We start from the raw sequence: 18617 nt of genomic DNA, 5'->3' as shown, positions 1-18617 counted from the left end.
GACCAAAGTCCTTCTTGCCCAGTTACTCAGTTTGTTCGGACAGTCAACTTTATGAAGGGTCCTGGTCATTTCAAACATCTTCCATTTCACAATTGATGAGGCCATTGGGCTCCTGAGCACACTTAAAGCTTAAGAAATGGTTTGATCCCGTTGTCCTGATCTATGCTTATCACAACTTGATTATGGAGGTCTTCAGGAAGATCCATGGACATCACAGTTTAGCACGGCTACATAACACGACAAGCGGGTTGGCTTTCTGGACTGGCCGTCACTGTATTATATGGCCGGGAGGGTATCTAAGAAAGCTCTTTTCAGGCACGATTGTGGACGACCAAGTTCTTACCCCACCCGGTAAGGATTCCAGCTGCCAGTTGCTGGCGTCATGTTGCTATGACATCTAAGCAGGGAAAGGATGTTTCGGCGGGAGACATTTCTTTTTATGGGGAATGGTGGATCAAGGAGGGGGTGGAATCAGAGGGCAAGGAGAGGAGCTATCAACGCTTAAAGAATATTTCATGATCAGACTACACCCAGGGACGTCTGCTATTGTTGGGGGCCACCCCGAAGTTGACACAGTGAGGCGAATCCCCAAGAAGAGGCCAGGAGTTGTGGTATATGGACCTGAGGTTCTCCAGGTGCTCCCGTTGGTGAGTCGGACTCGTGTCTAAGTTCTTCGGGATAGCCAGCCAGGAAGACGTTTTCACCTGAGGACTGTGTTTTTTTTTCTTTCTCTTTTTGAGATCTTTTTTTCTTATGTGTGTTTAAGAATTGTCCAACGAAAGTAGGGAGGCTGGGGAAAAATGGATCACTAATGAGCACCCAGTCACCGGGCATGTTGTGGCGCTGCCACATAAAGATAATATGTTTTCTGTTATCGATCGGGTGTTGTGGGGATCATTCTTACATCCGGAAGATTGGCAGCGGTGCCCCAGAGGTGGAACTTCCGGTTTTACTGTTTTCTTTCGGGGAGTGATTTGCATAAAGCGCGCCATTTTAAAAAGAAAAGGGGGAAGAGGAGGGGAAGAAATAAAGAGAATCGGAGAATAAAAAAACAGATCAGCTACTACACGGGCCATGTAAGAAGTCCAGGAGCTCCTACAGTCCTGTCTGAAGGTGGAAGTGATTCTTTTGATCGGGGAATTGAACGTTCCGCTAATTCCTACGGACTCAGGTGAGCTATATCAAAGGACTTATTGTATTGTATCATGGCACAAGACTGACTGTATGTTTTTTATGATGAAGATGTGATTGTGCTAGGAGTCCACAATTGTCAGAACTCCTTGTTTTGCCTGCCAGCATCAGTGGTGGCAGAATTGTGGACCAACTGTGGATCTATTTACCATCTTTGGAAGGGGAACTGGGGGAAGGAATATTGTTATTGTGTATATATATATATATATATATATATATATATATATATATATATATATATATATATATATATATATATATATATACAGTGTAGGGCCATTAAGCCGCGGTGATTGGAGTCCAAATTGCTTAACCGTGGCTTAGGTGGTCCGCGGCTTAAATATTTTTTGATAATGCATAAATCTGCTGCTGCTACAGTGTCTGCTGACTTAATCTCGCCATTGATCTTTACTTGTGAAATGCCGTGTCGCCGTTTCCACCTTTTCAACCAGCCACTTGAAACTGTAAACTCAGGATCTGCATTGGCACCATGAATTTCCTTGTATAATTTTTCTGCCTGCGCTTCGATGACTGGACCAGAAATAGGGATACCATTGTTTCTAGCCTCACAAAATGCATTAAAAGTTGCTTTGTCTAATTCTGGATCTTTTGCGTCTTAAACCACCTTCATCAAGCTCATCAAGAAATGTTCTTAATTTGTTTTCATCTTTGATCCATCCGCGTAGTGTTGACTCAGGTACCCCTAACTCTCTGCTTACTTTAATGCGAGTTTCGCCATTTCGTATTCTTTCGATGACATCCAGCTTTTGCTGAACATCATATGAAGCGTGTTCACGTTTATTACTCAGGGTGTAAAAATTTTTAAAGCAAATATAATAATAATAATAATTCATTACATTTATATAGCGCTTTTCTCAGTACTCAAGGCGCTATCCACACAGGGAGGAACCGGGAAGCGAACCCACAATTTTCCACAGTCTCCTTACTGCAAAGCAGCAGCACTACCACTGCGCCACCTGTGAGGACACGCTATAGATTCAGAAACTGAAGTGATTTACGTTGGGTTTGTGACTCATATTTATACAATTTCAAGTTTTAACAGATTATCGAATTAAAAATAATACTTTAAATACGAGTCGATTTTTTGCGGATTTACCGTGGATTAACTTTGTAGCATTGTAAGGTGTGAATCGGTTACAATGGCGGCCTCCATAATGCTGACACTCAGCGTGGATAAAACAGATTAATATTTGAATTTCATTGTAAGTTATTTTATTGTTTATTGATAAATAAAAGACTAATCTTCTATAAATACCTCTTTGAAGTTATAAGCCAGCATTTAAATATTTAATCCACGATAGTGCATAGCATGTCAATCACGGACATTCAAAATGCCAAAATGACAGCTGTCAACACCTGTCTCGAGTGTTTGAGAGGCCATGTTTAGGTCTGTACGATCCATAGTGTCAAAAAATTGGGATCCACCTTTTTGCGCGGCTTAAGCGAGTTCGCGGATTACTGGCCCGCGGCTTAATGGCCCTACACTGTATATATTTGTGGCGCTACAATAGAAGGGTTATTTAAGGTGGGGGGTGCATGTGTAAGGGATTGTATTTTTTTTTTATATTACGTAATGTGATGATAGATATTGACTATTAGTTTTTTGTGGGCTATAAAAGTGACTGAACCATGTAGAATAAAGGGTATACGGAAAATTTATTGGGGTGTGATATTGGCCTATCCTTTTATCATCTGCCGTCACCTAGGACAGATTAGCGGTAGCAATCGTCTCGTGTTAGCGCGCGGGACTAATTGTTACAATGTAAATGTATCAACGTTGGATTACAATATACTTAACCAGTCCAACTTCTGATTTCTTTGAAGTATTTGGGGCGCGTAAAGGGAGAAGAGGGCCCAAGGACCAAATATTTTAATGCTATTATATCCTTCAAACATTGTCCACTTCCCTCTTGGATGGTGAAGTGTAGTAATCGCATCCCGTATCCAGCGATTGTTACAATAGCTTGATTACTGCCCTGACATGCAGTGTGAATTGTGGGACCTTCTACGCACAGTTACATGTGTGCCTTTCTAAACAACGTTCAGTCAATTCAGTTTACCACAGGTGGAATCCAATCAAGTTCTCAACATATCTCAAGGAGAATCAAAGCAAACAGGAAGCACCTGAACACAATTTGGAGCGCAAAAGAGTCTGAATATTTTATAGGAATGAGACATTTCATTTTTGGATTTTTAATGCATTTGCAAACCTTTCTGAAAACATGTCATCACTTTGTCATTATGGGTTATTGAGGGTAGATTGATAGGTAAAAATGGCAAATTTACCTTTTAAAATTAAAAGTACAACATGATAAAGTGTGTGGAAGGTGAAAGGGGTCTGAATATTTTTTGAAGCCACTGCAAGTCCGATCTCCGATTTGTAACTTTTGGCCTTGCCTTCCATTGATTGGATGGCTTGGACAGAGTAACAAGAAATGTGACAGTGTGATCCATCGACGGAAGAAACCGCGCTGCTGGTGGTGTAATGGCTGATATGCTTCCTTTTCAAGTAGGGCATTTGGTTTCAATACCCACCCATTACATTTCACTTCTTCTTTAGTCTTTTATTATATAAGAATATGAGACTGGGGTTTATGTTCCAGGTCCTCCCTGTGAGTTTGTATGTTCTCCACGTGTCCACATGGGTTTCCTCCCATAGTCGAAAGACATGCAGGTTAGATGGACTGGTGATGCTAAATTGGACCCTGATATGTGTGTGTTCCCGCTGCAATTGTCTGTCCAGGGACTATTCCTGCCTTTCGACTGATGCTCGATGGGATAGGCTCCAGCTTCCCCTTCAACTTGCTCTGGATAACTGGGGTTTAGAATATGTATTGTATACAGGGATGGAATAGATAATTTTGTTTTTGTTTAATCATTTTCTTTTTATATATGATGTCAGTTTCATGTCTAGTCCTTTAAATTAAGTCTCTTGTGTTTTCTGTGTGGAGCCCAGGGGGGCAGAGCCACCTGATGCCCCAGCTGGGAGGCCACACTACAGCTAAGGCCAGCAGCACTTAAAATGGCTGCTTTTCCAAAGCACTTATCTCCTGTTCTTTGGCTTTGGCATTTTGTTATTGGAGTCTCTGAATTACCAACTCCTGGCTTTTATTTATAGGTAAGGTTTTTTAAAATTTCTTCAGTTTCAGTTTCCTTTTTCTCAGCTCCTGCTTGTGTTCTCCTTATATAATTCTTGATTTCTTAACAAATCCTTAGTTGTTTTGTTTTGGTAGGCCAGAGATATTTATGATTTTTTCCTCTGTCCCCTCGTGTATTCTTTGATTTTGAAGTCCTTGACCCAGTATTGGGCCTGTGCAAGCCATAAGCCTGCAAAACTGAGTTAGAGGCTAGTCTGCTTGGTAGTGGTAAGGCCTACACTTATAACTCAGGCCTGTGCTAGGGTTCGCTTTATTGTCAACATTCACCAAAGCATTTCTCACAGCAAAGTTGCTGGGTTGCCAGTGACCTTGTCCACCAAATGTTTTCCATAAAAATTTGCTGTGTAGCCAGCTTAAGACCATTTTTTTTTCTCCCCTAGTGTCTTTTGATGCTTTGCGAGGCCAGCGTGACATTACAGAGGTGTGGCAGACAAGTTGGATGGGGATGTCACTACCCAATCTGCTCTACCTGCCTGATGTGCGTTGGGCATGTGCAGAACTTTAATGCATATGTACTGCGCGTGTACATTATGACGTTGCCTGATCTGCTTTGTGCACGTGTTTGTATGTCAAATTATGATGACAGCAATAATAATAATAATTCTTTACATTTATATAGCACTTTTCTCACTACTCAAAGCTCTCTCCACACAGGGAGGACCCGGGATGTGAACCCATGATCTTCTTACTGCGAGTTACTACATGATTGGTGTGCCAGCCATACAGTGGTGTGAAAAACTATTTGCCCCCTTCCTGATTTCTTATTCTTTTACATGTTTGTCACACAAAATGTTTCTGATCATCAAACACATTTAACCATTAGTCAAATATAACACAAGTAAACACAAAATGCAGTTTTTAAATGATGGTTTTTATTATTTAGGGAGAAAAAAAATCCAAACCTACATGGCCCTGTGTGAAAAAGTAATTGCCCCCATGTTAAAAAATAACCTAACTGTGGTGTATCATACCTGAGTTCGATTTCCGTAGCCACCCCCAGGCCTGATTACTGCCACACCTGTTTCAATCAAGAAATCACTTAAATAGGAGCTGCCTGACACAGAGAAGTAGACCAAAAGCACCTCAAAAGCTAGACATCATGCCAAGATCCAAAGAAATTCAGGAACAAATGAGAACAGAAGTAATTGAGATCTATCAGTCTGGTAAAGGTTATAAAGCCATTTCTAAAGCTTTGGGACTCCAGCGAACCACAGTGAGAGCCATTATCCACAAATGGCAAAAATATGGAACAGTGGTGAACCTTCCCAGGAGTGGCCGGCCGAACAAAATTACCCCAAGAGCGCAGAGACGACTCATCCGAGAGGTCACAAAAGACCTCAGGACAACGTCTAAAGAACTGCAGGCCTCACTTGCCTCAATTAAGGTCAGTGTTCACGACTCCACCATAAGAAAGAGACTGGGCAAAAACGGCCTGCATGGCAGATTTCCAAGACGCAAACCACTGTTAAGCAAAAAGAACATTAGGGCTCGTCTCAATTTTGCTAAGAAACATCTCAATGATTGCCAAGACTTTTGGGAAAATACCTTGTGGACTGATGAGTCAAAAGTTGAACTTTTTGGAAGGCAAATGTCCCGTTACATCTGGCGTAAAAGGAACACAGCATTTCAGAAAAAGAACATCATACCAACAGTAAAATATGGTGGTGGTAGTGTGATGGTCTGGGGTTGTTTTGCTGCTTCAGGACCTGGAAGGCTTGCTGTGATAGATGGAACCATGAATTCTACTGTCTACCAAAAAATCCTGAAGGAGAATGTCCGGCCATCTGTTCGTCAACTCAAGCTGAAGCGATCTTGGGTGCTGCAACAGGACAATGACCCAAAACACACCAGCAACTCCACCTCTGAATGGCTGAAGAAAAACAAAATGAAGACTTTGGAGTGGCCTAGTCAAAGTCCTGACCTGAATCCAATTGAGATGCTATGGCATGACCTTAAAAAGGCGGTTCATGCTAGAAAACCCTCAAATAAAGCTGAATTACAACAATTTTGCAAAGATGAGTGGGCCAAAATTCCTCCAGAGCGCTGTAAAAGACTCATTGCAAGTTATCGCAAACGCTTGATTGCAGTTATTGCTGCTAAGGGTGGCCCAACCAGTTATTAGGTTTAGGGGGCAATTACTTTTTCACACAGGGCCATGTAGGTTTGGATTTTTTTTTCTCCCTAAATAATAAAAACCACCATTTACAAACTGCATTTTGCGTTTACTTGTGTTATATTTGACTAATGGTTAAATGTGTTTGATGATCAGAAACATTTTGTGTGACAAACATGTAAAAGAATAAGAAATCAGGAAGGGGGCAAATAGTTTTTCACACCACTGTATGTTCACCCTAAATGTGTTGTCACACACGTGTGAGTAGGAAGGAGGCTCAGGGCTGGTGCAATGATTGCAGTACTACTCCAGGACATGAGTTGGTGCCATCATTCTTATCATCAGCACTTTTCCCTGCAGACTGGAGGCTCCACATTCTGTTAATTCTGTTTTTTTATTTTTTATTTTCTTTCTGAACTGTTGCTGTTATATTTTTCACTTGCCTGTTATAAGTGGCATTGAGTAAATACGGCTGTTTGGTAGAAGACAAGCAGATGTGACCTTAACTTAGTAATTCTTTGATTAATGGTAAGTAATCGTTACAAATATCGGGATGAGGTAAAGATCTGTTGCAATGGCTTTTTTACAACCAACACTCTTTTTAAAGGGTGGCATGATGGTGGTGCACTGGTAGTGTTGCTGCTGTCACACAGTAAGGAGACCTGGGTTTGCCTCTTGAGTCCTCCGTACAAGGAGTCTGGATGTTCTTCCCGTGTCTGCGTGGGTTTTCTCCAGGTGCTCTGGGGTCCTCCCATAGTCCAAACACATGAAGGTCAGGAGCATTAGCGATACTAAATTGGCTAGTTGGGGTGTGAGTGTGTTTGCCCTGTGATGGACTGGCGCCTTGTCCAGCTGATTGTCCCTACCTTGTGTCCTATGCTAGCTGGGATAGCACTCCCTGCCTCACAGCCCTGTTCTGGAATATGCATGTAAGAAAATGCTTGACTGACTCGTTTTACACTAGAATTTCCGCTCCGGTCTGCATAGAAGGTGGTGTCTTTCGATTGTATTCTGAAAGGTAGGCCTACAATGAAAAGGGACAATTTTGATGCTTGGTCCAACATATGTGGCCTGACCCACTGTCTGTCCATCTATCCCTTCACTGAACCCACTAATCCAGATCTGTGTCATGGAGAGCCACTCCCTGTCCTTCCAGTGCTCACACATACACACATCCTCACTTAGAGTGGCCAGTTATTCAAACATGCCCATCGTAGGGATGTGGGAGGAAAACCAGAATTTGATACACAAGTTAAGAGGATGGAAATCTCTTTATAGAACCATCTAATCCAGATACCTGAAAGCTTCATCAGCAGCTCAGAGGCGACCTTGACATTGATATCTTGATTCAGCAGGTTGCTCTTGGACAGAGGGCTGCCCTCTGTCATCTTCAAGGCTCTCTCCGGTGGCAAACCTGCGGCAGACTCTGGACACAGCACAAAGGTAGACTGGTTGTGTAGCAACAAAGGACTCTGGGATGCTTCTGGCAATGGCTCCTCCTTCACTGTGAAATGAGGCTTTGGCATGTCTTTCTGATTGGCGGCTGCAGGGGGAAAACACAAGAGTGCAGCTGAAAAAGGCGCACACCTTACAACAATTTTAGCACTTAGCACTAAATCACTCAAAAAAGCCTTCATTTACAATAACATTGTGTTAAATCTCAGAAGCCTGTAACTGGAAGAACTGAAATAAAATGCAATGTCACTGCAATGAAAGGAAGCAAAACTACAAAGTGCAGCAGAGTAGAAACCATAGATGTCACACTAAGCACACAAGTCTATCCACACCTTTTTTCCCCAATTTTCAGGGTTGCAAGGAGCCATCAAGAATAAAAGGAGAAACTAACATTGGGTAAGATGCCAGACAATCTGTGTCCAGCAGGGGGCACATGCTTCCTGGGAATGGGTTTCTTAAAAAATCATAATATTTGAGATTATATATCCTTCCTGGTACACACAGTGGAGATAACAAGTCAAGAAAATTATGGCACAAAAGACAGAATATATTATATAATATATATATAATACACTACCGTGGCTGTTCGGTTGTCTGTCCAGGAATTTAAATCACCTGTAGCTCGCAAACTGTTTGACCTATTGACCTGAAATTTGGTACACATATACTACGTGACGGCTACTACCCGTTTTCGGGGTGAAGATTGACCTCCAAGTTTATTCCTCTTTTTATTTTGATTTTATTGTAGAATCAACTCTCGGCGGCGGCCAGCAGGGCAGCTGTGTGGCGCATGCGTATGGGAGCCGTTCTCATTCCCTACCACCTTCACTGTCACTTCCCCTACCTCTTCATATCTTAAATCATTCTTGAGGCTGATTGAACACTTAAGTGCTGGCTTAAGTGAAAAATTAAGGAAAACGTACTAAATAATTACAACGCAAACACTGACTTAATCAGTTTTAACGCGAAAAGATGCGGAAGAAGAGAAGAAGCAGACCGCTAGGGTGGAGAAAACGAGCTGCTCAGGAAGGAACAAGCGCATCAACCTCTGAGCAAACGAATGATAAACATACAGAGAAAGAGGAGGAAAACTAGGAATGCTCAAGTCAAGTGTATTTGTGCAGTGTGCCGTTACTGGTACACACACACACACATATATATATATATATATATATATATATATATATATATATATATATATATATATATATATATATACAGTACTGTGCAAAAGTTTTAGGCAGGTGTGAAAAAATGCTGTAAACAAAGAATGCTTTCAGAAATATAAATAATGATTGTTTATTGTTATCAATTTACAAAATGTAAAGTGAGTGAACAAAAGAAAAATCTAAATCAAATCAATATTTGGTGTTACTACCTTTTGCCTTCAAACCAGCATCAATTCTTATAGGTCCACTTGCACAAAGTCAGGGATTTTGTAGGATTCTAGTCAGGTGTCTGATCCACCAATTTTACCAAACAGGTGCTAATGATCATCAATGTCACACGTAGGTTGAAACACAGTCATTAACTGAAACAGAAACAGCTGTGTAGGAGGCTTCAAACTGGGTGAGGAACAGCAAACTCTGCTACCAAGGTGAGGTTGTGGAAGACAGTTTCATGTCATGGCGAGATTGAGCACAGCAACAAGACACAAGGTAGTTCTACTGCATCAGCAAGGTCTCTCCCAGACAAAGATTTCAAAGCAGACTGGGGTTTCAAGATGTGCTGCTCACGCTCTTTTGAAGAAGCACAAAGAAACGGGCAACGTTGAGGATCGTAGACACAGTGGTCGGCCAAGGAAACTTAGTGCAGCAGATGAAAGACACATCAAGCTTATTACCCTTCGAAATCGGAAGATGTCATTAAGAACTATCTTCAGTGTAAAGAAGAACAAGAAGTCCTGGAAGTGATGGTATGGCCCCCACAGAGCCCTGATCTCAACATCATCGAGTGTGTCTGGGATTACATGAAGAGACAGAAGGATGTGAGGAAGCCTACATCCACAGAAGATCTGTGGTTAGTTCTCCAACATGTTTGGAACAACCTATCAGCCGAGTTCCTTCAAAAACTGTGTGCAAGTGTACCTAGAAGAATTGATGCTGTTTTGAAGGCAAAGGGTGGTCACACCAAATATTGATTTGATTTAGATTTCTCTTTTGTTCATTCACTGCATTTTGTTGATTGATGAAAATAAATGATTAACACTTCCATTTTTGAAAGCATTCTTTGTTTACAGCATTTTTTCACACCTGCCTAAAACTTTTGCACAGTACTGTATATATATACACACACACACAATTTTAAGATATGTGACTCACTTTTTTCCTTCTTATATATGAACACATACACATATACACAGACACACCCATATATATATATATATATATATATATATATATATATACTGTATATATAGAATGGTAGAAAATGAGTCATGTACGAACAGCGGAGACCCTCACTGTCTTCAAACGTCATCTGAAGACACACTTCTTTAAACAGCACTTGGGGGACTAAAGTCCCCATACTTTTTTCTACCCTTTTCTCAAAAAAAACAAAAAAAAATTGTACTAACAACTTACTATTATTTTCTTCTAGCATGGTTTTGTGTACAACTTGGTCAGCGGTAACTTGTTTAATGACAGTAGATTTAATCCTAGCCTTAAAGACTGAAGAACAGTCGTAGACTACTAAGCACTGTTGTAAGTCGCTCTGGATAAGAGCGTCTGCTAAATGATGTAAATGTAAACGTAAAATAGTTTTTTATTCCTAAGCTTTCGACAACCTACCAGGTGTCATCATCAGAGGAAAATGATTTGAAATGCAGAAATTAAAGGGGATATACAGCAAATGAGGTGGGGGTTGTAAGAGGGGGTTAATAAGGTGGGGTTCACAGGGTGTTGGTCATAAAGTCTTTTTTATTACTTGAGTGTTCTTCTTTTAAGCCTGCATATGTTGGGTTTAAGTCCAAGTGTCTTTTAATAACTTTTTCATTTGAAAGCCACGATTCAGCCTGCTCTCTGGTGCTCTTAGCATTAGCCCTGAATTTTACTTGCATGGTGTCCAAGTTAAGCATGTGTCTGGTAGAACTTGTACATGCATATTGGTCTCTTATATACGCACATTCAAGTTCTTAACTCAGTTCTGATGAGGTTCCTCACACAATCGCCCTCTGCTTCCTGTGTCTGAGCCAATTCTGCACCCATCTAAAAACATCACCCTGAAATGCCACTTCTTTTAGTTTGATGCCCAACCTCTCATGTGGCACCTTATCAAATGCTTTCTGAAAGTCCAGATAAATAATATTAGATGCTCCACTCTGGTCATATAAATTTGTTGCTTCCTCACAGAATTCCAGCATGTTGGTAAAACACGACCCCCTCATCTGTTCTGTTCTTGCCATGTGCTGCTCTGCTCAGTCTTATCTTTAATAATTCCTACAGTAAATAAAACCATTTAAGCAATGTGGTGTCATCAGTGTACTTCAGCAGGCTTGCACAAGGGTAGAGTGGGACTGACTTTGAGCCCTGGTGTGACATGATACAGAACAGCCCAGTCCCATCTGGAGGGACATGATTACTAGAGCAACATAGTAACTGTCAGCAAATGAAATAAGACATACACCTCCTAAATAAACTGAAAATGTATTCTAGGCTCAGAAAATGACAGACAAAAATACAAAGCCAAACCAAATTTTCCCCATATGTAGCCAACTGCTGATGGACATTTTTGGCAACAGTAACCAAATATGTGACAGCCTGAGTAGGGGCCTCATCATGCAACACTCACTACCCAAGATTGGCAATATTCCAAAAATCTTTGGGAATTTAATATATATGTTCTGGCCAAAACCCGAAATCGGCCAAAGCGGGAAGTGGCCAATATCACTGTAAATTGATCGGCCAATGTCCGATCTTTTCCTCGATTTCGGGATTTAGGCCAGTCAGTTTGCAAAATGGAACGGAGCGATTGGCCAAAGTTGGAAGAAAAAAGGCATGAGCAGCGATTTGTTGCGCACTTAGTAGTGCAATTGCATCGAGTGTAGCCTTGGTGGATCTTGTTCAGAAAGCGGACGCCACTTGGTTGTTTCACAATAACTAAGATTAGGTATATATGTAGGTTTCACATTTCTGTTATCATTTTAGCCCTAAAATAGTGACTTAACATCAGGGACCTATTTTATTGACTTAAAGGTTAGTGTTTGGGTGAGGGGAAGGCTGTCTAAAGTGGCGTCTGCTTTCTGAACAAGACCCACCTTGAGCAGTTTCTCGTGCAGAATGGAAAACTCACTTCTGAATTTGCATCTGAAAATTTTTAAGCATCTTCACACCTTGAGCGGACACAGTCTTACATCAGCGCATCGGATTTTGGACAAGGACTTCTCACCACTTCGTGACATGGCCGGCCAAAGTAGCATATACACTGGTCATTTCTAGTAATTCGAAATTTGGCTACACCTTGCGGCCAGAATGTGAAATGGCTGGCCAATTTGGGAACTGGCTGAACTTCGGGTTTTGGCCATAACGTATATGTATATATATATATATATAAATCCAACTCTGTCTGCCTGTCTACTTTTCACGAGAGAACTACAGATTTAGGTCGGGTTTTTTTTTCTAGAATTTGCTTAAACATTCCAGTTGATTTTCCGACTTCTCTCATCGCGCTAAGCATCATAGTTCACTTGCAGTACCAATTTATTTGCGTGAATCCGAGAGAGAGGCTGCGGGCTGAGGGGAGGGGCGGGGCCTCAGGAGCAGGGTGGGGCCCTCCTCACTCCCGCGGCAGACTTCATTCAAGTCACTGCACCTCTCGGCACATGTTGGAGCGCACCTTCCCTCCGCTTAGCTAGCGATACCTGTTTGTTCAGCAGACATTATCATCTAGAGATTGTTAAGAAGTAACATTTGACATTTTTCAGAGAGAGAGAGATCAGAGCTATGTGTTTTTTTAGAAGGTAGCTGCTAATTGGCAGTGATATCACAGACACGTGCTTTTCTCTTCATGCATGGGATGCTCTCATGATCAGATACAGAGCTAGCATTTGCGGTTGGAGTGGAAGGTTACCTACCTTCCTCTTGGCCAGAATTACTTTTTTTAATTGATTTTTAAAGTTTGTCCTGTTCCACTACTACATGGCGGAGCTGCGGGGGACAGCTAATTTAGAATAAACTGAAATATTACATTGACATAAGTATTCAGACCCTTCACTAGGACACTTGAAATTTGGCTCAGGTGCACCCCATTCTGCAGGTCATCATTAAAATGTTTGGATTCCACCTGAGGTCAACTATTCATCGATTGCATGTGACTAGGAAAACGACACACACATGCCGAGGTTCCACAGTTGAGCAAAAACCAAGCCACAAAGTCAAATGAATTGCCTGCAAAGTTTAGAGACGGGATTATGTCAAGGCACAGATCTGGCTCAGACTACAAAAAACATTTCTGCAGTACTGAACGCTCCGAAGAGAACAGTGGACTCCATAATTCCTAAATGGAAGAAATCTGAAACAACCAAGACTCTTCAAACATTTGGTTATCCAGTTAAACGTAGCAATAAGGGGATAAGGACCTGGATTTTATGTCTCATCCGAAGAGTGGCGCCATGACTAATCCAAATGATACTGTAGATATCTCAAATTTAAATTCTGAATAGAGAGGGCAACACGTGATAGATAGATAGATAGATAGATAGATAGATAGATAGATAGATAGATAGATAGATAGATAGATAGATAGATAGATAGATAGATAGATAGATAGATAGGATACTTTATTAATCCCAATGGGAATTTCACATTCTTCAGCAGCAGCATACTGATACAATAAATAATATTAAATTAAAGAATGATAATAATGCAGGTGAAAAACAGACAATAACTATGTATAATGTTGAATGTTAACGTTTACCCCCCCCGGGTGGAATTAAAGAGTCGCATAGTTTGGGGGAGAAACGATCTCCTCAATCTGTCAGTGGAGCAGGACAGTGACAGCAGTCTGTCGCTGAAGCTGCTCTTCTGTCTGGAGATGATACTATTAAGTGGATGCAGTGGATTCTCCATAATTGATAGGAGCCTGCTGAGCACCCTTCGCTCTGCCACAGATGTTAAACTGTCCAGCTCCATGCCAACAATAGAGCTTGCCTTCCTCACCAGTTTGTCCAGGCGTGAGGCGTCTTTCCTCTTAATGCTGCCTCCCCTTTTATAACCAAAAGTAATTTTAACTTGACAGAATATAACTGTACTGCCGTAACAAGAACGTAGAGCTCTTTTAGTGATTGGTAATAATGGATATAATGAAGTTATTAGAAATAAACTTGATGCATTAGGATTAAAAGTCAAGACAGAGGTAAAGAGTTTAGGGGTAACTGTTGACTGTAATCTGAATTTTAAATCGCATATTAATCAGAACACTAGGACAGCATTTTTTCACTTAAGAAACATAACAAAAGTTAGACCTCTTATATCATTGAAAGATGCTGAGAAATTAGTTCACGCTTTTGTTTTCAGTCAACTAGATTACCGTAAAGCACTCCTCTCAGGACTACCCAAAAAAGACATAAATTGTTTGCAACTAGTGCAGAATGCAGCTGCTAGAATCCTAACTAGGAAAAGAAAATCCGAGCACATTACACCAGTCTTAGTGTCGTTACACTGGTTACCTGTGCACTTTAAAATACTGCTTATGGTTTACAAAGCCTTAAATAATCTCGCTCCATCTTATATATCGGAATGTCTGACACCTTATACTCCAAATCGTAACCTTAGATCCTCAAATGAGGGTCTGCTTAGAATTCCAAGAGCAAAACTTAAACGAAGTGGTGAGGCGGGAGGCCTTCTGCTGTTATGCACCTAAAATCTGGAATAGCCTGCCAATAGAAATTCGCCAGGCTAATATGGTGGAGCACTTTAAAAAACTGCTGAAAACACATTACTTTAACATGGCTTTCTCCGAGCTTCATCTTAGTTTAATCCTGATGCTCTGTATATTCAATTAATTATCATTATTATTCATGGTGGCTCCACAATCCACACTGACCCTTACTTTCTCTGCTGTTGTTTTTCCGGTTTTCTGTGGTGGCGACCTGCGCCACCACCACCTGATCAAAGCACCGTGATGTCCCTCCATTGATGGATTAAAGGCCAGAAGTCCACATGACCGTCATTATCAAGTCCTTCCATGAGAACCCTGAATACAATGAGGACTGATCATTTATGTTAGGTAGAATGCCCAGAGGGGACTGGTTGGTCTCGTGGCCTGAAACCCCTGCAGATTTTAGTTTTTCTCCAGCCGTCTGGAGTTTTTTTTTTTTGTTTTTCCTGTCCTCCTTGGCCATTAGACCTTACTTTTATTCTATGTTAATTGGTGTTATCTTATTTTAATTCTTACTTTGTCTTTTTTTCTCTTTTCTTCATCATGTATAGTTGTATGTATATATGTATAGTACTTTGAGCTACATTATTTGTATGAATGCTGTTGTTGTTTTATGTTTTCAGCCAGTCAACAGACATAACCAAGGAAAAGTTCAATATCAGGAAGTGTTTTCTACAGAATAGATATAATCAATTCTAAGTTTGACATTCGGGAAGTCAGTACTATGTGCATCTGATAACCAGATATCAAAGTCAAGAAACTAAGCAAGAGGTCGAATACTAGGAAATGGGCCCAGTTGCAAAAATCTGTAGCTCAGCTGGACAGCCAATTGAATTGCAGGCTTATGTCACTTGATTTAGTTGACTTGCGTCAGATAACCCCCCTCCAACCCAAATCTAAACCACAGCATAACCAGGTGTTACCTATCAGTGATGTACAGTGGAACCTCGGTTTGCGAGTAACTTGGTTTATGAGTGTTTAGCAAGACGAGCTAAAATTTTTAATAAATTTTGACTTGATAAACGAGCGAGGTCTTGCAATACAAGTAGTATGTATACGCTTTGTCTGCTGAGCATCATGTGATCACAACTGAGCTGATGGTTCTTCTCTCTCGCTGCGGGATTGTGGGCAATCATCTCCTATTCTCCGTCTGAGTCGGCGTGCCTCACTCATATGGTCAACATCCGTATGAGCGTATGCTGTTTACTGCAGCATTGTGACTGTGTGTGTGTGCTGTGACATGCGAGTCCCCGTTTTCCACCCCAAAACACGAAACTGAGTCTCAGTACTTTAGCAACACCAGCTTTATTCAGCTTAAAACAGCAACAGCGCAGTTATTTATTGTAGCGGGATCTGCCGCTCTCCTATACACAGACACAGCAGTCAGGCAGGGTCGTGGCCAAGTAGTACTGTGCCCTGCACATTTATAATGTTCCTTGTATCACCCATCGACAGCAGGCGCTTATAGCATGTCCGCAATCTTTTCGGATTCGCTTTTACGGTGAACTACTACAGCGCTGGGAGACTGCGATTGCTTTGGGATGCTCTTCCACGTGTCGTCCCATTGGGTGGAATCCCACAAGAGTTTAGAAACTCACTCACACCAGCCATGATTCTTTTCAAAGGTAAAGTGCAGGTTAATTTGTTTTATGTATTTTTACTTTATATTTTGTATTAATCATTTTTATATGAATAGTTTTGGGTTGTGGAACAAATCATCTGAGTTTTTATTATTTTTTATGGGGAAATTCACTTTGATATACGAGTGCTTTGGACTGCGAGTACGTTTCCAGAACGAATTATGCTCGCAATAAAAAACTGTATAATATAAAGCGACAACCTTCTCAATGGTGTAGAGCTCTGAAGGTCCGCAGCTAGAGTCTACTGAATACCAGAACACTTTCAGCCAATTATGCACTAATAAACAGAGTTATGCCTCCGCAGTCTCGGATGAGCAGGAAATCGTTGGCACCAACCTTTAAACCAGCACACCCCAGGTCACCCTAACATGGTAACAATGAGAAAATGGTGGTGTCCACAGTGTACACAAATGTACAGAAGACATAAAACTATATTCCACCAGAATACATAGCACAAAACATTTACTTCCAGTGAATTCTCTGACTAGGAAATTCCTTAGAAAACCCACAAAACAATGAAAATAACACTAAGGAGTAATAAAAGTGCAAGCAAATGAGATCATAACAGTGATAATGACTAGTCAAAATAAGGCATTACATATAAAAATGGCCAGTTTGTCACACATTCCCGCACCCGGGGTCAAATGTTGCAAATTAATACAATGAATTACTGTGTGGCGCCTTGAGCTTCATCAACTAACCTGCACAACTCACTTCAAAATTTGTCTTTGAGATGCCACCCATAGGCGTGTTAATTTTCCCCTATGAAAAATGGATGATGGGCTACAAGAGGCACTAAATAAAATCAGTTTTCATATGCTGATAATCTTAAATTTCTTCTGATGATGGTGACCACCATATTAAAGGGTCTAATGACACTGAGATGTTACTTTCAACAAACTGTTAACATTTGTAGAATGAGCGAGCTTGCAAGTTTTGCTTTTTTACTTGACATTAAAACCTTCATTGCTGAAAGAGCCTAAAAAAAATCCATTCAGATTTATGAGGTAGTGGTTTGACCCCATTGCTATTGTAATGCAAACAAGGAGGTCGTTTCCCACAAGGAAATCCAATTTAAATTCTGCGTACAGTTTTAACCCAAAGCCAAACATCCTGATGAACTCCTGGAGTTACAAAGCCCTTTGAGGAAAAAAAAAAAAAAGCCACTGTGTTTAGGGGGAGAAAAAAAAAAAAAGACAAGCCGTCCACATCAGTGCCAGTCCGGGCACTGCACGTGTAAGCCAATTCCATTGTTTTAAAAGCTGTGTGCATTTTATCATTTTTCTTTTTGTTGAAGATATTCAGGGTGAAAAGGGAGTTCTGGGGCCTATGCTGATGGCATATCATGTATGACGTGGACACATTTGTCGGTCCTCTTACAGCTCACTGAAAAAGTGCTGAATGTCTCCTGCAGATATCTCACACAAATCCATTGTGGTTTGTTCACATAAAATGTGTAGGCACCTATGGCTGTCATCATGTCTGTCTGTCCACATGAAACAATTCAGTTCCTGGCAGACCAGATTTGTTAAAACCTGGCACAACAGTAGACGTGGACACATTTATTGGTCCCCCTTCCAGCTCATTGAAAAAGTGCTGACATGAAAAGCAGTTGTCAGCTGTATACCTGCATGCATTTTATATGCCACTGAATAAGGCAAAGCAAGTGTGACAAGAGATGAAGTGTTGCTTATTCTACAAGATCTTCCAAACTGGCCTGGACTCTTTTGTTGGTACACCTAGAAAAGATCATCAACAATGGGATTTGAGTGATTCTTCAAACTCGCTGTCACACACGTCTCCAATTGTATAATCAGTCGTTCAGCCGATTTAAATGGAGAAAAGTTGTCACTCTGCTGTTTGGCGCCATAATGTTTCCCATACTGAACATGGACTGGAGAAAGCAAAGGAGAGACTCGTGTGAGGAGATCAAAAAGAAAGTGACAGACAAGCATGTGAAATGCAAAGTCTAGAAGATCATCTGCAAGCAGCTTGATATTCCAGTGACAACAGAAAGAAGTTTTAAGGTCCACGTGACTGTAGCCAGCCACCCTGGATGTTGCCACAAGAGGAAAATCGACCCCAAAATGGGCTGAAGGATAGTCAGAATGGTAGACAAAAATCCAAGGACACTTTCCAAAGTGATACAAGCTGAACTCCGAG

At 41.0% G+C, this 18617-nt stretch overlaps 1 protein-coding gene across 3 annotated transcripts in view; it reads right to left on the bottom strand.

The window, feature by feature from the left end:
- Nucleotides 1-18617, bottom strand: part of znf827 (zinc finger protein 827) — a 227094-nt gene that overhangs the window by 97444 nt on the left and 111033 nt on the right. For all 3 annotated transcript variants that reach the window (XM_051928105.1, XM_028802722.2, XM_051928106.1), the window contains exon 5: nt 7781-8026. In XM_051928105.1, the coding sequence (XP_051784065.1) occupies nt 7781-8026 (246 nt within the window). The remainder of the gene's footprint in view (nt 1-7780; nt 8027-18617) is intronic.

The sequence above is a fragment of the Erpetoichthys calabaricus genome, chromosome 5, assembly GCF_900747795.2.
Source record: "Erpetoichthys calabaricus chromosome 5, fErpCal1.3, whole genome shotgun sequence".
Taxonomy (NCBI): domain Eukaryota; kingdom Metazoa; phylum Chordata; class Cladistia; order Polypteriformes; family Polypteridae; genus Erpetoichthys; species Erpetoichthys calabaricus.
The sequence above is the reverse complement of the archived record's forward strand: the minus strand, read 5'-3'. Positions and strand labels throughout refer to the sequence as shown.